The sequence below is a fragment of the Cyprinus carpio genome, chromosome A5, assembly GCF_018340385.1.
Source record: "Cyprinus carpio isolate SPL01 chromosome A5, ASM1834038v1, whole genome shotgun sequence".
In the NCBI taxonomy this organism is placed as follows: Eukaryota; Metazoa; Chordata; class Actinopteri; order Cypriniformes; family Cyprinidae; genus Cyprinus; species Cyprinus carpio.
This window is the reverse complement of record NC_056576.1, coordinates 37,079,493-37,106,363: the sequence shown is the minus strand read 5'-3', so window position 1 is coordinate 37,106,363 and position 26,871 is coordinate 37,079,493. Positions and strand designations below refer to the sequence as shown.

General features: G+C 39.0%; 1 protein-coding gene across 13 annotated transcripts in view; it reads right to left on the bottom strand.

Annotated features, from left to right (window-relative positions):
- Window positions 1-26,871, bottom strand: part of LOC109102919 (ankyrin-1-like) — a 125,326-nt gene that overhangs the window by 29,372 nt on the left and 69,083 nt on the right. For 10 of the 13 annotated variants that reach the window (XM_042757123.1, XM_042757126.1, XM_042757132.1 and 7 more), the window contains 15 exons: window positions 26,708-26,804; window positions 26,414-26,492; window positions 24,836-24,951; window positions 24,510-24,734; window positions 24,271-24,425; window positions 20,933-21,144; window positions 19,137-19,341; window positions 17,366-17,462; window positions 16,999-17,227; window positions 16,419-16,547; window positions 15,023-15,142; window positions 14,822-14,906; window positions 14,603-14,677; window positions 13,485-13,616; window positions 7,594-7,755 (listed from right to left, as the gene is read on the bottom strand). In XM_042757123.1, coding sequence (XP_042613057.1) covers window positions 7,594-7,755; window positions 13,485-13,616; window positions 14,603-14,677; window positions 14,822-14,906; window positions 15,023-15,142; window positions 16,419-16,547; window positions 16,999-17,227; window positions 17,366-17,462; window positions 19,137-19,341; window positions 20,933-21,144; window positions 24,271-24,425; window positions 24,510-24,734; window positions 24,836-24,951; window positions 26,414-26,492; window positions 26,708-26,804 — 2,118 coding nt within the window. The remainder of the gene's footprint in view (window positions 1-7,593; window positions 7,756-13,484; window positions 13,617-14,602; window positions 14,678-14,821; window positions 14,907-15,022; window positions 15,143-16,418; window positions 16,548-16,998; window positions 17,228-17,365; window positions 17,463-19,136; window positions 19,342-20,932; window positions 21,145-24,270; window positions 24,426-24,509; window positions 24,735-24,835; window positions 24,952-26,413; window positions 26,493-26,707; window positions 26,805-26,871) is intronic. The other 3 variants (XM_042757128.1, XM_042757129.1, XM_042757131.1) reach the window with 2 other exon arrangements.

The following is a 26,871-nucleotide window of genomic DNA, read 5'->3' as shown; positions in this document are numbered from 1 at the left end:
GAACAACAAATCGCATACTTAGAAATATGTTGGTTAATTCTCCTGTGTTGGCATAGGTTTATAAATGATTGATTTATTTTTTTCTGACGTTTGTGTTTTATGTTTCACTTGGATGTTATAAGTTGCACTGAGTAAATACAGCTGGATAAAACAGCTTCATGTCTTCATTTCAGGCCACAAAGCAATAAAATGTGACTATTTTAAAGGGGGTGACTTATTTCTATAACCACTGTATATGTAGACATTTAGAATGCTGATAATATAATAAAAAATAATAAAAAGTACCGTAGTGAATTCCAAGTTATCAAGGGTTTGGGCTTTTTAAAATCAACCCATTGTATGAGTTCCGCCAGTAGTAGCCATTCATGTAACATAGAAATAATGTAGATCCAGTCCATGAGACAAAGATAAGTGAAAGAAGGGCATAAAAATTGGAACACAGCCAGAGCCATCCGATTCTTTAAAACCCTTTTCTCACTTCTGTATAAAATAACTACTTGCCAACCTCATCCAAAAACAGTCAAAGGCAAGCACTAGCAAGAAAATATCTCAGACATTCGTGAAATACAATCTCTGGCAAGGACAAACACAAAGGCTACACCCAGGCTAACATCAAAGGCCTGTTCACACCGGGATGAATTTCGCGCGCGATATTCGCCGACGTTTAACGCCTCGTGACTAAACAAAGGGCGCCAATGTGAGTGTGCACACCGACGCGAAAAAACGCCACGCGTAAAAGCGTAATTTTTTAAAAAACGCCTCAGGTTCGTTTTTTTGGTTTGACGCACCGCGTCAAAAACTATACGACCAATGAGAATGGCGCTTTTGCACACGTGTCTGGAGCTTCTGAAGTTACAGTAAAACACAACTTGGGGGCGCTCCAAACACAAAACTGTCTTGCTGAGCACACATACGTAACGGCGAAGAAGATATATGCCAAGTAGCGTCTACACTGCCGAGAAGAAATAAGACGAAGAAGATGCAAGGCAAGATGAATGTAGAGTTGCTGGTCTCGTTGGTGTCGGAACACAAAGAACTATATGACAAACGCGACAGCGATTACAAAAATCTTGATAAAAGAGAACTAGTATTTCTAGTATTTCTGTTTTACATTAAGCGCCATCTAATGTCAGGGAATGAATTTGCATGTTCACTCGGCTCATCGTCAGCGAAAATCGCTTGGGTGTGAACACAAAAAACGCGTTGAAAAACGCTGGCGAATAACGCGCGCCGATATTCGTGCCGGTGTGTACGGCCCTTAAGGCTACCTTCCGGTTCTGGTTGAGCAAATACTGGCATGTTTGTCTGCTGCTGCCTTCTTTTTATGTTCTATAACAGAGGTGTCAAACTCAGCTCCTGGAGGGCCAGTGTTTACAGAGTTTATCTCCAACCCTAATTAAACAAACATGATCCAGCTAATCAAAGCTTTACGAGTGCTAGAAACTTGCAGGCAGGTTTGTTGGCATTGGTTGGAGCAGGACAGTGGCCCTCCAGGAGCTGACTTTGACATGCATTCTATAACTTAAAGCACATTTGTTTTTTATGGCTGTTGATTTGATGACCTCATATAGAAAGAAGCTATATTTTTTGTTTGTTTGTTTTGTAATAACTGTAGAATACTGATGACTAATTTATTGGAATCCCTGACACTTTTTCACCTGGTCGACCTGAGCCTTCTTATCTTGTCTCCATTCTCCATGCATAATCCTGTTTGGCATTTCTGAGTAAATGATCTAGGCTGGATATTGTGGACTAATTATGGACCACACAAGTTTTTATCAACTGGATTTTTGGAGTAAACACATGAGCCTTTGACTGTAACTCACCATGACTGGTACATGTAAAATCTAGCTGGCCAAGCTGATTCTTCAAAACTCACTGCCTGTTCTCAGACTCAGACTCTTCTGACATGGTGATTTAGTACTCATCACTGGATCTCTGCAGCCGTGTTGATATAGTGCCATATCACACTCCTGCCCATGTTCATTCATTGTATGGCTGATCTCCCATAAACTAAATTCTCACATTTGCAGCTGGTCCACAATGCTGAAGCAAAGCTTTTATTCGGGTAAGGAAAGTTGGTTTTAAAAATCTTTTGATTTACAAGTCACTGTCAGGTTTAACACCCCAAAATATTATTGACTGTCTTCTCTATACTCTACCCATAACTCAGCTTATCTGATCAATTACTGTTGACCGTACCCCACTGTCGCTGTAAACCTAATGGTGACCGAGCCTTTTCTGTGGTAGTCTGGAATAGTCTTCCTGACATTGTGAGGTCAGCTCCACCAATAGCCATTTTTTAGTAAATTATTGAAAACGCTACTTTCAAGATATTAAAATATGATATTTCTACATTTGTACAGCACTTAGGGTCAGCTTCTGTTGTTTCAAATTTACTAAATAATTAAACATGCCTACATAGTGATAGAGTGTCTTGGTTTTTGTTAGCACTGTGTGTGGTACATAATGAAAAGCATCCACCTCTTGCCAAGCTTGACAAGTACAGTATGTCCCTAGTCTAACTTTTCTGCTCAGCACATGCTCAGCAATTTGTCTCTCTTTCCTTTGCTTGACCGAAAAAAAAAAAAAAAAAAAATACTACCTGCAGCAGGAGCCATTGAGGAGGTGAGTAAGGGACCCACTTTTCAGTGTTGATCTACAGGATTTGTGTAAGTGCTGCCATCACAGCAGAAACTGCAAAGTCTCACTACGAAAGGAAGAGATTGCAGACTGAAACAGCAGGTAAGAAAGTGCTCCTAAAATTGGTTGCAGTCACATGCAAAAACAAATCTTTCACAAGCAGTTGCCCATCCAAGGGAGATCCGTGCTTTGGGTAAAAAGGATTCTCCACATGTCCTCTACAGGGCCTTTATTGAACAGCTCACATCAAGAGTACAGGCGCCACGAGCTCTACATTCCCATCAAAAGCAGACAGTTTGCAGTCAAGCATAGCTAAAAGGGCTTCCGATGCATTTACCGTCTTTCAGGGACTTGAACTCCACTTAAGTGCTCACCAATTACCAATTATCTGGGAAAGGTATCTGTCATTCCAGAAGAGACAGTGGGATCAGACAGTGAAACTAGTGGGTGTTGTTAAAGATCTCTTCTCTTCACTTTAGAGATGCACTGAGCCATGGAAAAGGCCAGAGCCTCATGGTCAAACAGGAGAGAAGGTAATGGCTAAATCTCCCCAGTCAGAAAAAGGAATAATCAATCCTGGATACACCAGTGATCCCAGAGGAGATTTTCGGCACAGTTTTGATACATATGTTGAGGCAGTGTGGAAATAAAAGGAATGAAGAGGCTCTGCATCAGCTCAGTCTACCAAGGAAGATACAATCGGTCCATCCCACGTCCCATGTCCCGCCAAATTGTTGTGTAGGTGGCAACAGGTCACCTTGTTGGGTCACAATTGGATTCTATCCAAAGACTTGTTTACCTGAGGGACCAACCAGCAACTCTCCCAACTCGAGAAAAGAGGAAAAAGAAGAGGGTAACTTTATGGGTTCCCTCTGCTGGGCAATAGGCAAATAATCAATGCAAATGGCGCACCTATGAATTTTCTCAAACACTTTACATTCTCACAGTTCCACATACCTTGCACAGTTTTATCCTCCAAATAACATTGCATAACAAAAGAATCTACAAAGTGGGAGAACATGCGGAGAGCTACAGCTTCCTTCGAAATGGTGAGTCACTCAATAGCTGTCCCAACACAGGCCTTTTGCACATGCACAGTGCAGTGCACAAACTCACATGCAGCTCCACCACTAGATGCCACCACGGAAATGGAAACTGAGTGTGATTAAACAGAATCAGAGCCATTCATGTATACTGGCCAAAGCTGAATCCAGGGAAGTCATCAACATTTGCACAGGATAGTGGAAGTGATCTCTCTACCATATTTCAGAAGAGAAATCTCGCACGAATCTTAGCTTTCAGAGGAGGCACTAACTGGTTTAACGAACACATTCGACAAGGGGATGACTCCGTGGGCTCTGTTTTAGGGGTTGCAATATGGGATGCCTGTGCAGGGGTGTGGTGTCTTCACAATGCATACTCAACTAGGCTTTATGAATGAAGAATAAAGCGAGGTAGAGGTACTCTTTTTTTTTTTTTTAAATACAATGATGATAACCCCATTACTTAGAGGCAAGAGGGGTGACTAGACACAAGCATTGTATTTGCCAGGAAAAGGGACTGGCATAATGAAACAGGCATTTCTGAGAAATTCACAGAAGGGGCATATCCAGTATATAGTGAGACACCTCACTACAGTAAAGTCCTCTCTATGCTCTGTTCATACATAAGTGTGAGCCAGTGTCTAATGCAATGCAGCCTGTTACTCATATAATTATAGCCATTATTGTGCATTGTACTTTTGCTGTAGACTGTGATTTAAAGCTGTGCCTAAAGCTGCTCCATTAAAATTAATATCTTAACATACTGTACCCTTGAACAAGAACTAAATCCTATTAATCTGAGATCTGATATCACTTAAATAGGTCATGACATGAGGAATAATGTTTTTTCCTGACCTGTTCCTCCCTAATGAAGAGTGTGAATTGAAACAAAGCTGCAAAAACAACTTTTTTTTTACTTTCACAACTTTGTGACATCAAATGAATGGATAAAGTGCATGACTGTCTCCACAGCAACACATTCCTGCCTATTTGTTTACATCATAACCTCAATGGTTTGCCATTAGGGGTGAAGTACTGTACTAAAGGAAAAAGTGAGACAGACACCACTATTTTAGTTATATCAAAGGTGCCTCATGTAGGATTTTTTTTTAATTCTATAGATTGATGTCTTTGACCACTGCAACACATCTCATGCCATGACTGGTGAATTTTTAAGGTGCTGTTTAACAGTTTAACTGTTAAAAGTATATCTTGAGAAACCTGTCTGCTGTTCAACATTGTGCCAATTGTTGTGCTTTCTAAGTGTTATTTCAGTCTTGGATCTGTAACAGTAATATGGAATGCCAACCTGACAAAATAAGAAATACGTAAATACACAAACAATAAATATATATAAAAAAATAATAAAAAGCAAAAATAAATAAAAAAAAAAAAAATAAATAAATATAAAAATAAATATACAAATTTTTTTTTTTCACATTTTATTTTATTTCATTTATTTCTACATCTCTTTGTCCGTAGGGTAATGAGGAGGGCGTGTTATACTTCAGGAATAGCAACACCTTCCGTTTTGCCCAGATGAAATACAAGTGTAGCCTAAAAAGTCTGAATTTTGAAATACATAAGCAAAATTACATTCTTTATTCTTTTATTCCATGGCATCCATAGACCGCTACTTTAAAACTGCAATTTTCTGCCACCAAATAGACTCCACCCACAAAAAAACGTCATCACTGTTTGCAAACACCAAATTGGTCTATTTAATGCTGTAGTCAAAACTATACATTTCTTTTTCATTTTATTCACAACAGCCGTAATGGATTTAGTTGAACTGTACAGCAGCATTTTTGTCCACTGTGTTGCCATAGTTTCTAAAAGCGGGAACCAATAGTGGGATATTGTATCATTGAACCGTGATGAGCCATTATTTAAAAATGGAATTTCTCTGGTTTTACAAATCCTTGGGAACCATTGGGGTAACGTAAGTGCACAACTGCATGAAATATATAACAATGTGCAAGATGTTTTTTGGATATTTTATTGCAAATATCTTACATATTGTGCCTTTAAGCGTTTTAGAAAAAACGTGCCTTGATCTAAGCACTGAATGTATTTCTTTATACTTGAGTCCAAGTTCAAAATAAAACTCTATGACGCACTCCACTGTGAACAAACGGAGCTGTATGAACCACTGCAAGCTGTAAAGTAAATAGGAAGTGTTTGTCCAAACTCAACTGGTTTTAATGAATTAATGTGAAAAAAAATGTAGAAATAAATAAACATGGAAATGAATAAATATAGAAATAAAAATGTAAATAAATACATAAATATGGAAATAAATAAATGTATAAATAAATGTAAAAAATAAATGGGGAAAAAATAAAAATATATATAAATAAGGAAATAAAAGAATAAATATCTATTTGATTTTTTTATTTTATATATTTTTTTCTTTTTTGTATGTTGACTTATATATTAATTTATTTTTCCATTTTTATTTATTTATTTTTTTCTATATTTATTTATGTATTTATTTATTTAGAATTTAGTCAGGTTTGGCTTTCCATACAGTTTCAGATTTGTATGCTTCACATAATTTCAGCATTCAGTGAATGCCGTGGCTATTTACAGATTAATTATGTGGTTGTTGCCATATAATCTATGGCAGGGGTATTGATGCTTATTTCCTATTGTTACCCAGTCATGACAGTGGGGGTTTACACTAAAGTCTTGAAAGAAAAGAAGCACAATAACAGCACCTTTAAATGTATTACTAAAATATGACTACTGTATTATACATTATTAGTGAACCAATAAAAAGTTATGTCATGACCCTTTTAATGTCCCTTCAGGGTGATATGAATGTATATTTTGCACTGGACTTTACCCTTCGCATCTAAAGAACTAATACGTTTCACACTAGCCTAAGGCTTTCAATCATAAAACAGTGCATCTCTCTGCACAAGTACAATGTGTGGTTAATGTTACCACAAAAGCACAGGAAGCATGCTACTAAATGAACTGATATCTGGAATTAATTAGGTTACCTTTGTTAATGGAAAAAAGGAACCAAATTTCATCACATATCAGGTAGCTGATGCGCAGAAATGTTACTGGGGTTAAGTACAACTTCAGCTGTATTGACAAGATCTGTTGCATGCTGTTGAAAATGTTATTTAAGCTCTAAAGTTGTCCAAATTGTCATTGTGAGGTGGGACTACTTTTCATGATATGACAACCAAAATAATTCTAATGGGAGGAGCTATTTTTAAATGTAAACAATGTTTTATGGCTAGTTACAGCAGAGACCGTCTTCCAGGTGAAGATACCAATCTCTAGCTAAAATGTGTTGAAAACATCGAATTCATAATCAGGTATACCAGAGGCTGATGTGTCTGTAAGTGAATAAAGGAGATCCTATATGATTACATCATGTCTCTTTCTGGAATTTTTGAGTGGATAACAAGCAAAAGTGGAAAAAAACTGCAAGCCACAGATTCAGTCAGAGCTTAAGTCGTATTTTACCCAGTGATATACATGTAACTGAATAAGTAACTTAGAATCTGTCAATAATGGTTTGTTCATTCAAACACACGAGCGCATCTCCTTAATCTCAAATATTTCCCAATTTCAATGGGAACAGAGGACCTTTGAGGCATTTTAAAACATTTCCCTGCAAAATAGTCAAAACATTTGGACAGGCTGCAAAGAATAGCAACATAGCAAAGTTCTGGAGGGGTGTCTTCAGTTCTGGTCCTGGTGACAGCAGAATTGAAAGAGGAAATGTTAGGTTCATGGCCAAAATATAGGGGGGACAAGGGTTTGAGCAGAAGATACAGCAGCAGACATCAGCTGGATGAGAGGAATAGCCAGATTTTGGAAAGAAGGATTATGCGGGACAAGTGAGAAAAGTGTAGAATGTCACAAAGCGCTGTCTCTCACTTACCATTTGTGATGCCAGGGGATAGATGGTCTCTCTCATGATGCCTAGACCTGGAAGCATCTTGCTCCCAGCCCCCCTGCTGACCTGTTGGTGGTCCCTGGCCCTCCAACATGTTCACAATGTCCATTCGGTCAATGCTCTTGAGGGCCATGTACAGGCTGTCCACTACAGTGGTGAGAGACACACAGATGGTGGAGAAATGGAGAAGGGGAAGACAGGGTAGTTGGACATAAAGGATGAGGACAGAGACACACCACTGACAAAACCAAAGGATTTCAAGACACTATTAGCAAAGAGATCCAAATAACAATAATTTCAAAACGACATCAGGATTAATTTTTACATTTCTTTTGTTATTCAAAATAAGTAGATACTGTGCATAAATCTGTCTCAGTCACGTGAACTTTTCTTTACAGCCACCATATTTATCGCCATCAAGGGGAAAGCAATGGTATAGAATTCAAAAATATTCCACAAGTCAATCATATATAGGAGGATGTCTTGTGCAGACTATCATGTGACCAGTGAGCTTCTCCTCATTTTCACCTAACAAGATTGGGGAGCCCCAGCCATTTGCACCATAGAAAGTTGGCCCTTCTTTATGCAACCCCTCCACATTAAGAACCCAGAGGTAGGATGCACACCAGTTTGACAGTGTTCAATATTCATGTTTTGGGAAGTTTTGTTTTGACAAAAACTTATGAGGGTGATGGGACAGGGCCTTATATTACCCCCATGAACTTGGGAAAGGGGGAGCCAGGGCAAGCTATCACTGGCCTCACTCCTCTTAAAACAGTGCAGGGCATACCATTGGCTCTCCATGCCTCTTCTTCTTAGGGGGCTGTCTACACCCATGAAGTCTCTGAGTTGCTGGAGAATGGTGAGATGGATTCCTGGCCTAGAGCAGGTGACAACTGAAAGCCTTATACTTTTTCTTCTTAGATTTACAGTGAACCTGCATAGCTGCCACTGCTGAACCAAAAAGCCGATCTGGGGATGGTGAAGTATGTGTTTGAGAACAAGAACAAGGGGTTCTCACATTTAAAGGGATACTTCACCCCAAAAAGGAAAATTTTGCCATTAATCACTTACCCCCATGTCGTTCCAAAACCATAAAAGCTTCGTTCGTCTTCAGAACACAATTTAAGATATTTTGGATGAAAACCTGGAGGCCTCTGACTGTCCAATAGACTGTCAAGTAAATAACAGTGTCAAGGTCCATAAAAGGTATGTAAGTCATCATCAGGATACTCCATCTGCCTTTAGTCATGCAATCTGGCTTATATGAAGCAACGGGAACACTTTTTGTAAGCAAAGAAAACAAAAATAATGACTTTATTCAACAATTCCTTTGTCAACAGTCTCCTCTGTGTCTTTCCATATCACCGTATGCTCTTCTGTATCATCGGCGCCACAAGGATGCGCTGTTTCTACGTGTATTTAGCTTTGATTTGAAAGAAAACAGCACATCCTTGTGGCGCGGATGATACAGAAGAGCATACTCAGCATACTCAGAGCATACTCAGTGATTGCTTACAAAAAGTGTTCCCGTTGCTTCATATAACCCAGATTGCACGTCTGATGGCAGATAGACTATTCTGATGATGACTTTCATACCTTTTCTGGACCTTGACACTGTTATTTACTTGGCAGTCTATGGGACAGTCACAGCCCTCCCAGTTTTCATCCAATATATCTTAAATTGTTTTCCGAGGACGAACAAAGCTTTTACAGGTTTGGAATGACATGGGGGTAAGTGATTAATGACAAAATTTTCATTTTGGGGTGGAGTATCCCTTTAAGACCAATGATAATGGACCCACTCACTTTTACCATCTCTAATTCAGCGCATATGTCTGTTCACTTTTCAGAGCGAGGTCAGTCAAATCCTTCCACTTGAAGAATGTCCTAATAAATTTAACTCCATTCCGCATTTTAGCATTGACTTCCACACTGCTGCTTCCTCAAATCCATTCCACTTGGCTCACTGAACTCCATTCAGTGTTTTCACTACTCACTCCCACTGCACTCCCGCTACACGGCAACAAAGCATCTTAGCATCTCTGGCGCTCAGGTGGGTCTGGCTGTGTGCTCACATACTGTCACTAAACAAGCTTCTATTTAACTGAATGTTCATCATTTGTTCGCCTGTTGTTTAAAAGCATCATGTAGTCTTTGTTGCTGCTTTGAATTACATCTGTGTCTGTGTCACACATAGAAACATTCTGCTACATGCCACTGTGGATTAACTACTTGGTGGAGGAAGGATTTTTTGTTCAAAACAACTTACTAGACTTTTGTTGCTGTGTTAATTTTTGAGAAACCTTGTCAGGTGTCAGGTAACAGGTTTAGGCTATAAAAGCAATTGTTTAATTAAAAGGCACCAGAATACAGGAAATGGCATCTACTCCCATCAAATTTTTCTAGGGGAGGACCCACATTTTTTTTTTGCTTCCGACACCCATGGGTTCTTTTCAATGGTCTTTTAAATGTTCAGACACAGTTGCCTTTGAGCTGCCACAATTAATCCCATTGCACAACCCACGGCTTGGTTGGTGCACTGTGTTGTCTCCATTACAAGATCCAATGCTGTGTGTATTTCAGTCCATAAGTCTTTAACTAGCTTCCCTTCCTCAATGGCTGTGCTCACCTCAGCCTGGAGCTCTGCAACATAGGCAAGTTGCAGAGACACTGATTAAGTTCTGTGCTCTGACCGGGTATGCCTTGGCTTTATAGATATTGTTCAGTAGCTGGGCTGACACACTTTTGCTGTTTGTGAGATAGCTGAGGTGCTGAACTCAACCCCAAATTTGTCTAAGGGGCCAGATAGGTGTCCAGAGGTTGCTCCACCTTCCCGTTTGCTGCACCCTCCATCACCAAGAAAGCATTAAAACCCACAAACTTGGAATGGCATGGTTGCCGGCCATTCAACTCCTAGGCGCTCAGCAGTTTGGCGACAGACAGGAATAAACAAATCTTCAGATGTGAAGAAGAGAAACCACCCTCCTCTAATCCATTGGCATCCTCTTCAGGAGGACTGGGGAGGAATACACAATGCAATTATCTAATCAACCAATCACATGGCAGTAGCTTCAATGCATTTAGCGGTGTGGTCCTGGTCAAGACAATCTCCTGAACTCCAAACTGAATGTCAGAATGGGAAAGAAAGGTGATTTAAGCAATTTTGAGCGTGGCATGGTTGTTGGTGCCAGACGGGCCGGTCTGAGTATTTCACAATCTGCTCAGTTACTGGGATTTTCACGCACAACCATTTCTAGGGTTTACAAAGAATGGTGTGAAAAGGGGAAAAGCATCCAGTATGCGGCAGTCCTGTGGGCAAAAATGCCTTGTTGATGCTAGAGGTCAGAGGACAATGGGCCGACTGATTCAAGCTGATAGAAGAGCAACTTTGACTGAAATAACCACTTGTTACAACCGAGGTATGCAGCAAAGCATTTGTGAAGCCACAACACGCACAACCTTGAGGCGGATGGGCTACAACAGCAGAAGACCCCACCGGGTACCACTCATATCCACTACAAATAGGAAAAAGAGGCTACAATTTGCACAAGCTCACCAAAATTGGACAGTTGAAGACTGGAAAAATGTTGCCTGGTCTGATGAGTCTCGATTTCTGTTGAGACATTCAGATAGTAGAGTCAGAATTTGGCGTAAACAGAATGAGAACATGGATCCATCATGCCTTGTTACCACTGTGCAGGCTGGTGGTGGTGGTGTAATGGTGTGGGGGATGTTTTCTTGGCACACTTTAGGCCCCTTAGTGCCAATTGGGCATAGTTTAAATGCCACGGCCTACCTGAGCATTGTTTCTGACCATGTCCATCTCTTTATGACCATCATGTACCCATCCTCTGATGGCTACTTCCAGCAGGATAATGCACCATGTCACAAAGCTCGAATCATTTCAAATTGGTTTCTTGAACATGACAATGAGTTCACTGTACTAAAATGGCCCCCACAGTCACCAGATCTCAACCCAATAGAGCATCTTTGGTATGTGGTGGATCGGGAGCTTCATGCCCTGGATGTGCATCCCACAAATCTCCATCAACTGCAAGATGCTATCCTATCAATATGGGCCAACATTTCTAAAGAATGTTTTCAGCACTTTGTTGAATCAATGCCACGTAGAATTAAGGCAGTTCTGAAGGCGAAAGGGGGTCAAACACAGTATTAGTATGGTGTTCCTAATAATCCTTTAGGTGAGTGTATGTCATGATAGAGTTTGCTGTGCATTACATTCATCTGACTGAGCCTAGTCCTCTAAAGCCAGCATCAAAGCAGAGAGGTAAGGATTTGATTGGGGCAGTTCGGAGGCTCAAAACTCATTTGGAGTCGCACCACTTTTGAAGCAATAATTGTCTGGGTACATCAAATGGCTCCAATACTTGTTTCTAGAGTCCCCCAACATTGGAGATTTTTAATGTCTTATTCGTCTGACCCATGTCAGGTCTTGGAATCTCTTCTAATGATCTGACCTGAATCAAGTGTGTTTGATTAGGGAGAAATACAAAGACTCCCTCTGAAATCGCATTCTCTCGAGAAGTTATTTTTTTTGAATAAGTAATTACTTTGCAACCGCAAAAAGAGGAAGGTATGAATGTGTGTACAGTAGTATGAATATAATGTGGATGTACTAAAGTCACCATTGTCACGTGATCTACCAGCATTGTTGTTTCGCGTCACTTCGTGGGATAGCCCGTGGCTTCATGGGATAGTAAAGTGTCCACCGATGCACACTTCAGAATCATGCTTGAAGTAGTAGGTTATCCAGGTATTTTTTTGCCTACTCTTTTATGCCTTCTGTGAATTTTGAAATATTTATTTTGTCACATACTGTTTTTTGCCCACTATATAGTAAGGAAGTATGTGATTTCGGATGCTGCCCTGTTAAGGAAGTTCCAGGGACAGTGACCCACTGCTGCTGTCCGAAGCAAGAAGTCCACACCTGATGCAAGTCCTTTGCTCTCAATATGATTGCCACATGCATTCAGACAAGGCTGTGTTGTGCAACATGCATTGTGTGTGGTGGTACTCATATTTTGTTCTAGCTAGAGCACAGTGCTGTAGCAAGCTGAAGTGGCTGAGGCACCTACTCAAAACAATTTTTGTTTCATGCAACTTCCCAATAACTTGTTGGCTAACCGTGACTGAAATAATGGACCGAAATGGAAGTAGTTCACAAACATCACAACTTCCTGGTAGCTAAAATGAACTTGAAGAGACAGTCTTGAAGAGCGAAATTCTGAATGAGAATTGGGCTGCTGGCCAGCATTATATGGAAGTGCCTTAAGGCATGCTTAAAGATCTTCAAGTGCAGTCATGCAAAGACACAACTCTCATAGAGTGGTCTATGTGGAAATGACTCAACTGATAGAGAACTGACAAACCATTGTGCTGCTCAGATCTCAGCCACAGTTCTTCCTCAAGAAAACACACATACCACAAAAGCAGATTGTTCTCTCTGGTGATTGTGCAACCAAGCATTTTTCTGGGGTTATCCTACAGTACATTCATATACAAATCACTAATAAAATCATTTTTAGATAGATGATAGAACATCCCGTGTTTATTGAATGTATATCATATTTGAAAAGGGTTCAGAAATGGGAGGCGTGGGAAAATAGAGGGGTGCTGAGAGGGAAAAGACTGCATGATAAGGGAAAGGCCTGAAGCACAGCAATTCAAAAGTTTTGATACCTTTGTTGAATCCTGCAGCATTGCAAGTTAAAGTCATGCTGATACTTACAGCAACAAATATGGTGGCACGTTCATACAGTTACGTCACATGAGACAGATTAATAAGGTTACATTTGCTCGCAAATAATTGAGGTATTCTTAGGATCATAGTGAATGGACACTATGGGACTCACTTTTGGCTCTCTTCCCTTCTCGAGCGGCCCACAGGTTGAGCAGTGTTGAGCTCTGCTCTAAAAGGGAGTTGGGATTCTCCACACGGATCTTATTTATTTCATCTACATTAAACTGCAGTTCACGTCCCAACTCTGCACAGGAATTAGATATGATACATTATGCCCCAGCATGAATTAATATGTTTTCTTCACTATTGAGTGACTCATTTTAGACTAAACCATAATTTACCGAAGTATAAGTGCTAATTTTGTGCCACTCAATAAAAACACTATTGTATTAATAAATTGACAAGTCAATAATCAAACAAATATAAATTGTATAAATTGGTTGATACACAAATACAGAAAGCAGAAATGTAGAAAGCACTGCATCTATTTATGCCGTAGTGATGTCTTTATGCTCTGGTGTTGCACCAGTGCATCTGTAGTCACTTTTCTTGAAAAATATGAAAGTTAAAAAAATTGTTCAGATTTGCATAGGTAAAATATGTGTAGATAGGAGTGGGAGTATTGACAAAAACTGCAGGCAATGGAATTGCAGTGAAATAAGATTAATGAGCATTTATTTGCATAATATGATATGAAAGTATATGACATGATCTGACATGTCTCCTTCAAATTTTCACATAATTGCCACATTTTGTACAACTGACTATATCTGTTTAAATCTGTGTATTCCTGTGTATAAGTTTTCAGTTAATAATGACATTGAATTCAGCAATTCATCTGCTTCAGTTCAATAATTAAAATCAATAACTGTTTTCAATTGATTATTGATTTGTCAATTAATTCATCAATCGATTATTATATTGCATGAATGGGCCCCCATATGAAGTCCCTAGCATGAAAACGTTTAGCTTGTGCAAAATGGTCTTTTGTAAAGCCAAAAAATTAAGCCAAAGGTCAATATTTAATCTCATCTGCACATGCTAGACAATGTGAAATGTTCTTGAGCTTTGGTAAATTTGGACCTTAAAGTAAATGACTTGTCAAAACATTTTGTTTTCTGTACATGTATGTGGCAGAGAAATAACATCCAGATATGCCTTGACAAGACATGAGCAGTTAAGCATTATGCTTGGTAAGCAAAAGAAGTGCATCCAAACCCACACACTCACCAGCCCAGCTCAGGCCTAGCTGTTCAGCTATTAAAGCCATCTTTAACTCCGTCCTTTCCATGGCGCTCAGTGATGCTGCAGAAACCAGACCATCATTGGCTCAAGAGTTCAGCAATCTGATGCTGCAGCTCACATCTTATTCAAAGCAGGGTCAGGCAAAGGTTGAATGAGATTTGGGGGCTTAACATGCAGGAGATGTCAGTGTGGGAGCAATCTTACCCATGGCTGGTTCATTTAGAGCACTGTATCTTTCCCTCAGAGCCAAAGGAGTCAGAGTTCTCCTTCGCTCATCACCTCCTATAATCTGTTATAAAGAAATAAACACACTGTTAGAGAACACTTGTGGATTTAACTCTTTATGTGAGCATCTGTTTGTGTAGGAGATGTGAGAACAGTGATTATCAACATTTGCCGTATTACCTTAATGCATGGCGGCATGGTAACGTTGAGATTGCACAACACATGCTGATTATCTTCATATTTGGTTGATTTGCGCAAGAAAGACAAGAAGCCAGAGGGATCTTTACTGCTGTCCCTCACCTGGGGAAAAGGAAAGAGGTGGCTATACCAATAATGTGATGATACAGTGATGCTCATAAATATTAAATGGCATATTTAAACTATCATGCAGTGCCTTCTTTCTGGCAATACAGTCATGCTTTTTTTTAGCCAAGCATGGGTTCCTGTTTTAAGTCATAATAAATATTAAATTTTGTGCTTTTTGTCATATTCTATTTTCTAATCAGTTTTGGGCAGTTTTTTACACCACTGCCTGGTCATTGTCTGCTTTTATTTTGTTTGGAAAAGAGAGATTTGGATGTTGTGCAAAATTACTTTTTGGTGTTAATAAGGAGAAAAAAACAATGTTGAGTGAACTAATTCGTATTCCTTTTATAACATTTGTACATTGTGGGTCACACCATTCTGGTGTAGAATTTTAAAGGAATTTTTCTACGAAAAATGAAAATTTGCTAAAATGTCCTCACCCTCAGGCCATCCAAGATGCAGATGAGTTTGATTCGTCTTCAGATTTGGAGAAATGTAGCATTGCATCATCTGCTCAGCAATGGATGCTCTGCATTGAATGGGTACCGTCAGAATGAGAGTCCAAACAGCTGATAAAAACAGTAATCTACACCACTGTAGTCCATCAGTTAACATCTGGAGAAGCTTAAAGCTACAAGAAATGTATCCATCATTAAGACATTTTTAACTGGAAACTGATGCTTCCTGCTAAAATATGAGTCCTCTATCCATAATATTGCTTTCGTGAGAGGACAGCAGGAGATTTGTCCTCCAGGAGATTTGACTTTTTCACTGGAGGAAGCTTTATTATAGATTATGGACTGCTATTTTTGCCAGAAGTGATGTTTGACGTTAAAATGCCTTAATGATGGATTTGTTTCTTACAAGAACGCAGCTTTTCACTTCTCCAGACATTAACTGATGGACTGGAGTGCTGTGGATTACTTGTGGATTATTGTGTTGTTTTTATCAGCTGGTTGGACTCTCATTCTGATGGCACCCATTCACTGCAGAGCATCCATTGCTTTGCAAGTGATGCAATGCTACATTTCTACAAATCTGATGAAGAAACAAACACATCTACATCTTGGATGTCCTGAGGGTGAGTAAATTATTTGCAAATTTGACCCATTCCTTTAACCACTGAAACACTCACACATAAACCACTACAAATTATCTAAATCTTTTTATGACCTACTTCACAATGGCTGAAAGAATCTAAGTTGGAGAAAATAACAAGGTAAACATGTAAAGTTATTGTAAAAGGTAAAAACAGCTGTGATAAATTTACCTTGACAGAAACAGGCAGTCTGTTGTCTCTGAAGGCTTGGAAGTTAAAACAGCGGGGCTGCTGGGCCGCCTTCCTAACGGGAACCAAGTTTCCTGAACACTCCAAATACAGCGGCATTCCCTCCATGACCTACAGAGCAAACGGCAGCCAGTAGATTTAGGCTTATAGCAGATGCAGCTTAAATTAAACATTCATCGATCAAATTATAATATATAGATGATGTATAGCAAAGTCAACATTAAACATCATTAACAACACATTTACTTCTGTAATGTCACATATTTAAGAATATTCAAAGAGTTTAAAAATGGTTTGAGTTGGACTGGATTGTGAAAATTGGGTGTTTTATTCCAGAAAGTAGTCAGAACTCAAATGCAAGTTTATGGTGGATTATGTAGAGTCCATTTTCAGTTCATACTGACTTTGATGACATTTCTTTCCCTGTTTTTTCAGTTTTAAGTATAAATTATACTTTATTGTAGAAATAATGGCAGTTGCTGTAAACACATGGACAAAGACACAATTGATGCATTATTATGTACTGTCTATATGAAGTATGTAGCACACTCTATCATATGACCTCTATGTCTCTGCTGCGAGCCACTTCAGTAAAGTTCTCGTGCTGCTCCAGGGTTTTGTCCATTTTGTCATCAGTCATGCAATAACAGCGGAGGCGTCCCTCTCGGGCTTCATTCATCTTTGCAAAAACTACAAACTTGGCCATGTACGGCACGGCTGAAAGCTCGCGGTACAGGAGGTTAGCAAAGGTCACGGCCTCTGCGGTCCGAGGACAGTCTGCCAGCCAGAAACTGTGGGAGAGCAAAACAGATTCAGAGTCAGATTTTTTTTGATGAACAAGGTTGAATAATAAAACACTGTTGTGAAGACGAAACCCATATTTCTACTTCTGAAATAACCTAACGTGATGTAGAGGTTATGGTACTTACCGGGCAGAGACATTAGTGGTGAAATTGGCACAGTCACTGGCATATATAAGTTTGGTGGTACCAGTTATGTCTTCCCACTGGGCAGGAGCCGTGCCACCTATGAAATGAAGAGAAGTGTGGATGAAAATAAATATGCAACATACAAAAAAAAAAACAAAAAAAAAAAAAAAAAACAATAAAAAAACACTTATTAGCACCACTATATCATCATTCTTATTTAATTCAAAAAAAAAATAATGATAAATTTATATTTTTTTTAACCTTAAAATCTAATCCTTGCATTGATTCACTCTTGCAGGTTTGTTGAGCAGAGCAATTTCTATGCCACCAAACGGAATTGCAAAAATATTTTGACTTTTTTTTTCTTTTTTCAACATTTTCCAAAGTTGTCTATAATTTTCTAGTTTTTAGAAATGGCTCTGCTACCTCCTTAAATGATTTTTCACTAATTTTAATATCTTCTGGACAAAAATCTTGCATGATTGCTTATAAAAGTAACAGCACACTCTCTGCAACAAGCCGTATGATTTGAGCTGTCATTCATCTCTAAAAATTATTGTTTTAAACACCACGGCCTCGTTATTTATTCAGCCTTCCTTGTTTGTGCACATTAAAATGGGATAAGAGAACACATTTTAACATTAAAAATGACACTACATCACCTTTAAATTCATTCTTTAGAATAAGAAACACTTATTCACTATTAACTACAACTTTTCCCTCAATAAATTCCTAATTTGCTGCTTATTAATAGCTAATAAGGTAGTTGTTAAGTTTAGGTATTGGATAGGATTAGGGATGTAGAATAAGGTCATGTAGAATAAGGCATTAATATGTGCTTAATTAGTACAAATAAATGGCTAATATTCTAGTAATATGCATGCTAATAAACAACTAGACCCTAAAATAAATTGTTACCATTACTTCCTATTTTCTGAACATATATATTTGTGATAACTTTTTTTTATTTGTTTCATTATGCTTAAAATTAAATAAAATAATATAAATCCATTTACCCCGTCAGTATTTTTGTCTTTTCCAGTAAAAACACCCTTACAATTAGATATTTGAGAAGCAAAATTGTAATACATTTGCAACATTTATATACTATTATAGCATTTCTGTATTTTTACTTTTTATTTTGATTTATGTAGTTTTGTTATGTTTAGTCATTTTAGTTGTTGTACTTAAAAATTCGGTTAGTTTCTAGTTTTCTTTTCATGTTTTCTATTTTCTTTTATTTCAGCGTTACTGCAATTGTTTTAGTTAACAATAACATTTATTTGCAATCAGGAGAAAGAAATTGTCACAGTTATGGACTTCTTTTGTTGTGTTTTCATTTAGTTTTTGTCTTCATGCCCATTTTGAGTTTGACCTAGTTTCTGTTTCTTCTTTTGATTAGTTCATTCAGTTCACCCGTGTTTGATAATCATCTCACTAGTTCCCTCGTTTAGTATCTGTATAAGCTCTCCCTGTTCTATCCTTTGCCGGTTATTAGTTTACATGGTTTTGCTTTTGCTCCGCTCTGTTGGATTTTCTCTGTTTCCCTGTGGATTTATTAAAGACTGTGGATTCTTCGTTTTGCGCTTTACTAGCTTAAGTGAAATGTGACAGAAATATTATCAAATAAGATAAGAAAACTAAACTTTAAATATACTTCAAGCTAATTTATCTCCTTTAAATTCCAATTTAGGATGATTAGGTATTTTCACCAGGATATAATGATGCAGAAAAAGACTTTGCAATGTAAAACTGTTTGGCTGATTTTTACCGATGACGCTGCAGAGCAGGCGGAGGCTGGTGGTGTCGCCCTCGCCTGTGTCCCGTGGACTCTCCTTCCAGGAGGGAGGCAGTGGGATCCTCAGGCCGATGGGACGGTGAAACTTGCGGCGACGAGGCTCTACTGTCACCACAGGGCCGAACGTGGCTTGGTTCCCCAGAAGTTTGGCCACCAGCTCATCAGGGACTGGCTGGGCCTGAGTGCCGAGGATGGAGCGGGAGAAGAGACCATAACAGAAGGGTAGAACGCAAAGTAAAAGACGGGTGGAGAAGAGCAAAGGTGAGAGAGAAGAAGATGGGATGAGACTCAGAAGAAATATATTCGGTAGTGTGAGCAATGGTGTATTCATGTATGAATGCATGACAGTGGGATTTAGTTCGGAAATGTGTAACAAATGGATTTTCATGAGAGAAATCAAGGAAAAGAATAGACAGGAAAGCTGTCAATAAATTTCCATTTTCAATTTTCATTGCAATTATTGCACAATGTAATTCAAGACACCAAATTTAGCTTGTCAATCAGTCTTATTTATTAATGGAAAAAGAGTTACAGACATTATTGAACCAAAGCTGGTGCAAAATGAATTCACTTGCAGTAGAAACTAAAGACACAGACACAACAAAATGACCCTGTACCGCTGTAAAGCTTTTAAAGATCTTTAAGTGTGTAATTCAGTGTTATTCATGTGTTATTTATTTACAATGACTTACAATTTGAAATCTTGAGTCAGGTGTGCTATATTGCTGATCCCAATCAAATTCAAAGTATTCAAATCCTTGGCCAGTTGTCATTTTTAAAGAATTATAAATAAAATGCACATTTATAAATCTGTTTAAGTTCAAGTCTGTCTATACATTTAGATGATTAGATTATTAGGCCACTTTTCACAAAGAATAAAAAGCAAAAATGAAGCAAAACAGAAGAAGAATAATATAACAAATGACATAAATGTTTAAACAAATGATGGGTTAAAAACAAGTAAAGATCAGCTTTGGTATGAGCTGGTTTGTTACACTTGCAGGGCACAAAAGAAAACAGAAATAAACACATGCGTAAGTCCTGCACAATCATTTCATTCTAAGTTCTAGGTTTTGACATTTAAAATATAAAACTTAAATTTAAAAAAAGTTTTTTGTTTATCTAATTAAGTTAAAAAAAAATACATCTAATAAAAATTTCGTAAGATAGTACAGTAACTCAGTAAGATGTTTTATCTAATGAAAGTTTTCTTTTATAAGGTGCTTTAGATATTTGCAATAGTACAGAAAATGTTGGTCATCCTTTCATGTCTTTCATCCTCTTCAACTTACAATTCCATCAATCAAAACCTGTCATTACCTTAATACATTCAGACAAAACTTTCATCCATTCTAAACTTTTTCTATGTTTTTATGCACTGCGAATGTGTCTGTAAATGTTCATCTGTAGAGATAACCTATGTTTTATCGAAGCAGGAAGTAGAAAGATACCATACCATGCCATACTATACCAGACTTCATCATTTATTTTTACCATCATCAACTTCATCCACAGAGTTCTAAGCAACTTACAAAATCCCATTCATTCAAATTCCAGTGGAACAATGTTAAAATAGGGTTCATCACTCAATATAATTCATTTTGAGTGATGAAAGATGAAATGTTTCGTCATGTTTGGTGTCTCATGACTAAACAGGAAAACAATGACAAAAAATCTTAAAAGCTGTCAGATACATTATGGTAATATGCAGGAGATAAGCTTCCTCCATTTTCCATCACTTCTTCCTCCTCATCATCCTCCCAGCTCACCTGCAGTCCGAGACGGACTCGCTTGGTGACGGCAGTCTCAGGAAAACTGGCCTGGACCATGGGCACCAGCTTACTGGCGAGAAAACCCCCTTCTGGACCAATCAGATCGTTCTCCTGCTGGATGCGGGACACCACCGCAAAGTAGAGAGGGAAGTCAGTGGAGATGATGCGCCTGATCCTTTTCTTCCCAAGTTCCTCCTGACTCTCAAGATCTAAAGTGCACAGTCAACATAGAAAAGACAAAATTATCACAGTTGACCAGCTACACAGACATCAGAAATACTGTACATGTATAGACACTGCAAAGCCTGTTAAAGGAATAGTTGACAAAAAAATAAAAATTTGCTGAAAATGTGTTCACCCTCAGGCCATCCAAGATGTAGGTGAGTTTGTTTCTTCATGGGAACGGATTTGGAGAAATGTAGCATTTTATCACTTGCTCACCAGTTGATCCTCTGCAGTGAATGGATGCCGTCAGAATGAGAGTCATAATTAATTTGTTTCTGACAAACATGCATTTTTTGTCTTCTCGAGATGTTAACTGATGGACTGGAGTGGTGTGGATTACTTGTGATGTTTTTATCAGCTGTTTGGATTCTGACGGCACCCATTCACTGCAGAACAGCCATTACTGAGCAAGTGATGTACTGCTAAATTTCTCCAAATCTGAAGAAGAAACATCTCATCTTTATTTTGGATAGCCTGATGGTGTGGACATTTTCACCAAATTCTCATTCTTGTAATATAAATGAAATAATTTTAATTGGTTAAAATTTATTTCACGGTGTTCTTGTATTAGGGTAATTTTACATTTAAGTATGGAGTAATATTAATTAACTACATGTATTAACTTTATGGTTAGAGTTAGGATGAGGGTTTGCTTTAGTGTTAGTTGCATGTAATTATGCATGAGTTGTTGTTATTACTATAGTTAATATATGTAACGTGTAATGAAGATACCATAAAATAAAGGCCTGGTTTCACAGGCAGGGCTTAGATTAAGCCAGGATTAGGCCATAGTTCAATTAGGACATTTAAGTAACTTTAATAAACATTAAACATTACTGGTGTGCATCTTGAGACAAAACAATGTCACTGAGATATTTAAAGAAATGTTAATGCAAGTTCCCTTTCAGTCGGTCACTTGGCATCATGTCGGTGACCGACAAATTGGGATATCGCTTCGATAGACCAATCTACTTCGAGTGTAAACTAAACAAGCCAATGCAAATTGGCATGCAATTATTGCATCCAGCTGCTGCTGATCACAGTGTGAGTATAATAAGGCAGCAGGTGCAATGCATACCAGCTTTTCGCTTCGGAACCAAGCGACAATATTGTTCAGCTCAACTGTGTCTATTTGTGAACTACGAGTTCAGCACGTTCTCAGAAGCTTCATGTGTTGGCAAGATGGCGCTTCAGTGGTGGTCGTTCCCGAGTCGATTGGGTTGCGCACTTCAGGCTGCACTACCCCCTGTTGTGTTGCAAGCGGCTAATTCCCCTGTGCGCCTCAGCACTAAAAGAGCATTTCCTAAAGAGCTAACCTGGCCCAGCAGTTCTCAGCTGCACGGGAGAAGACTGAGGCAGTACGACCTTCTGCCCGACGGGCAGCTGCTGGCTTCACCCGTCCGCCGGCCACAGCACCCCAGCAAGTGGCGTTGTAGAGCTAGGCATAGGCAGGCCGCCCCACCCATCCTGGCCCGCTTCAAACCTGGCGGTGAGCGGAAGAGCAAGAGGCCCCGGGACGGGTGACCTAGAGAGAGGTAGCTGCTTTTTGGGGGATGGTGAAGGCACCTCTCCCTTCCCTGGAGGAGGGCTGGGTGGAGAATCTGGAAATCTCGATGACAGAGTGGTTTTCTCTATCTCTGGGTCCCAGGAGGGCACCGGACCTCACTCATCCTCCTCCTTTGCCAGATGGCAGCAGCGGTTCGAGAGCATCAACAAAGGCTCTACTCATGCACCCTCTGCCAGCCTGTGGAACCAGGTGAGCCTTGCACCCCACACTCACACCCCTCTTCTTTCCGCTAACAATCCCCCGAGTTGGGTCCCTGTGTTCCACCTTGCTGCCCCACTGTGGGTACGGCTGTGGTTCCGCTGGTCACGCTTGTACGGTTTCTAGGTGCCTGGTCAGCGCTACCCAACCCATCTCGCTGGCTTCTGCGGACCATCAGCCTCGGCTATGCGATTCAGTTCGCCCGGCGTCCCCCCAAGTTTGGCGGTATCCACTTCACTACAGTGAAAGTGGCTGATGCCCCTGTTCTGCGGACAGAGAACGAAGTCCTACTAGAGCCGGTCCCTCCAGCCAATATGAGGTCGGTGTTTTACAACACTTACTTCATTGTACCCAAGAAAGGCGGTGCGTTACGGCCAATCTTGGATCTGCGAGTTTTGAACCGGGCCCTTCATCAGCTACCGTTCAAGATGTTGACGCAGAAATGCATCTTTGGGTGCATCCGTCTCCGAGATTGGTTTGCAGCAATCGACCTAAAGGACATGTACTTTCATGTGTCGATCCTTCTGCACCACAGACCATTTCTGCGGTTTGCATTCAAAGGACAGGCATATCAGTACAAGGTCCTGCCCTTTGGGCTGCCCCTGTCTCCTCGTGTCTTCACGAAAGTCAAAGAGGCAGCTCTTGTTCCCCTCAGAGAGCAGGGTCTTCGCATCCTTAACTATCTAGATGATTGGCTTATACTAGCACAGTCTAGAGATCAGTTGTGTGAGCACAAGGACCTGGTGCTCCAGCACCTCAGCCTGTTAGGCCTTCGGGTCAACTGGGAAAAGAGCAAACTCTCCCCGATGCAGAGGATCTCTTTTCTCGGTATGGATTTGGATTTGGTCGAACAGACAGCGTGCCTCACAGAGGAACGTGCGTGGTCAGTGCTAGCCTGCTTGAATTTGTTCAAGGGCAGGACAGCGGTCCCACTGAAACTCCGCAGCAGCACTTACACCGCTCGGCCTCCAGCCCCAGTGGCACTGAGACCGCTCCAGCACTGGCTTTATGGCCGAGTCCTGATGTGGAAGTAAAATAGCATTGTATTATTTTGAGTAATTAATAATTGTTATTTATTTATAGTACATCATTAGAATTTAATTTAATTTAATTTAATTTAATTTAATTTAATTTAATTTAATTTATTTTTAAATTAAATACACTCAACATCAATAAAAATAATTACAGTAAAGAGACTCATCAGTGAGAAAAATGAGAATCTTTTTCTTTTTTTTGAAACAAGACCTACTTCAAAATCTATAATATATAAGAAGCTTATTATATAACTTAACAGCAAATGTTTCCTATACTGTAATTTGTCAATACAGCAAGAATGAGTACACACCTTCATCCATGCCATTGAGGATTGTCTCCAGGACCTCGTCACCATAACGATTGTGATGCTCCTTCCAGACCGATCCGTTCTCACTTCTCAAGACCACAAGCTCACGATCTCCCCGACCGAGTGCCGCGAAATGGGGAATCTCCACAATCACAGGCCTTCAGGAGCAATGTGAGTCAGGTCAGTCTGCCATTTAAGTTTGTCAAAATAAACTTGTTTTCTAGCAAAACTGGTTTCCTTACCCTAAGAACTGCATGCTTGCTGGACCAAGAGAGATGATACGGCTGGCAAGACCCTCACCCTCCACCAGAGGAGGTGGTGTGGCAAGTTTCTGCGGCTTCACCAGGCGGCAGGTGATGCGTGTTGGAGCGGCACAGGTACGAGGAGGAATGATGACACGCAGGCCGTTATGTCTGCTGCCTCTCATCGAGCCGCCACGAGCATCCACCATGAAGCTCACAAGGAAACTGCAGAACCATAAGCACAAAAACCATGCACAATTCATTCGTGATATTTCAATTTCAAGCCAGAATGTGCATGATATTTCAGCCAGAGGCAGAAAACTAACCCGGTGTGGATGGGGCTCGCTACCGGACTGACATTGTCTGACGTCTCTGTGGCCGGACTGCTGGGGATCAGCGAATCCTCATCGTACTCCTTGGGCAGAGGAAGGGGGGTGTGCTGCTGTATATGTAGAAAAGTAGATACTAACACAAACAAACATATACATATATACAGTGTACAAAGTGAACATGTGCAGTTCTTACCTCAAGGAGTTATTTTAGGTCATCTGATTTGACCCCTAATATTACTTTCATTTGTGAAATTCAATGTATTCATGTTTATATATATATATATATATATATATATATATATATATATATATATATATATATATATATATAATTTAAATGTAAATTTAATAGTGATTTAATTTAATTTACATAGATTAATATGTAGTGATAAAGTGTACATCCACAAATATACAATATTATTATAAACACCTGCAGTCTATTATTACACGCATAAGCATTTGGTTTTATAATTATTATTAAAAAAAACTTAAAAAAACAAAACAAAAAAAAAAAAGACACAAAAACATATAATATAAAATAGACATATATAGTAATATATATAGATATATATAAAAATCTGCATATGGTTAATAGCCCTTAAAAAGTGTTTTGGCGGCAATCTGGTACAATAATGCTTTCAGATAGTAATCCCACTGTATATCTACAGTACAAACTACAAACTAATAATAATAATAATAATAATAATAATAATAATAATAATAATAAAATGTATAGATATGGTATTACAACCTCAATTCCAGAAAAGTTTGGACATTTTGAGAAATGCCATAAAATCAAGAATATGTGATTCGTTCATTCTCTTTAACCTTTATTTGACTAAAGTACAAAGAAAAAAATTCCAATGTTTTTTACTGGCCAACTTAATTTTTTTAGCAAATATGAACAAATTTTGATTTTGATGGCTGCAACACACTTCAAAAAATTTGGGACGGAGGCATGTTTACCAAGTATTATAATTTCAAACAACTGTTTTCTATGTGAATATCTGTTAAAATATAATTTCTGTGATGCAAAGCTGAATTTTCAGCATCATTACTCCAGTCTTCAGAGTCATATGATCTGCAGAAATCATTCTTTAAATGCTGATTTGCTGCTCAAGAAACATTCAGAAGTCAAGATAATCATAAAATCAGGAAAAAAAAAAAAATGGAAAAAGTGATGCATTTTTTTTTTTTTCAGGATTCTTTGATGAATGGAATGTTCAAAAGAACAGCATTTATTCAAAATGTAATTCTTCAGTGACATTTTAAATCTCTCTACTGTCACATTTGATCAATTTAATGTGTCCTTGCTTAATAAAAGTATATAAAAAATCTGTGACCCCAAACTTTTGAAATTTTAAAACGTAAATATATAGGAGTCAAAGACACTTAATATAAAGTGAGACCTATGATACTACCAGGGTACTTCTTCCAATCAATCAATCAATCAATCAATCAATCAATCAATCAATCAATCAATCAATCAATCAATCAATCAATCAATCAATCAATCAATCAATCAATCAATCAATCAATCAATCAATCAATCAATCAATCAATCACATTTACCTGCTCCATTTCCTGTTCTTTCAGCATGACTGTTTCAGGAGACACACATGGGATCCTTGGAATAGCAGGGGAATGATTCCTAAAAAACACAATTTAGAAATAAGCTCTCTGGTCCCATCATAATTCATCTCTGTGGCCTTTCCTCAGTTTGGGCTCTGCTCTTTTCTATACAAACTAGTTTAAAACATCCTAGGACATTTCTTCCACCATCTCTCCTCTACTTTATAATACATGTGTCTCTTCTTGTTCAATCTGAATCATCTTCAACATTATCACTGCAACTCTCCCTCGTACTCTAGAACATTCTTGGGGGAAAGGAAATCCTCATCATGGTCCTTTATGTCCTCCATCCTCAAATACCTGGCACCATCGTTCCCCAGCAGCTCCTCGCCTGCCGCGACGAGGGATGAGAAGAGAGAAAAGAAGAAGAAGGGTGTTAAACATGCTGTCAAGAGGAA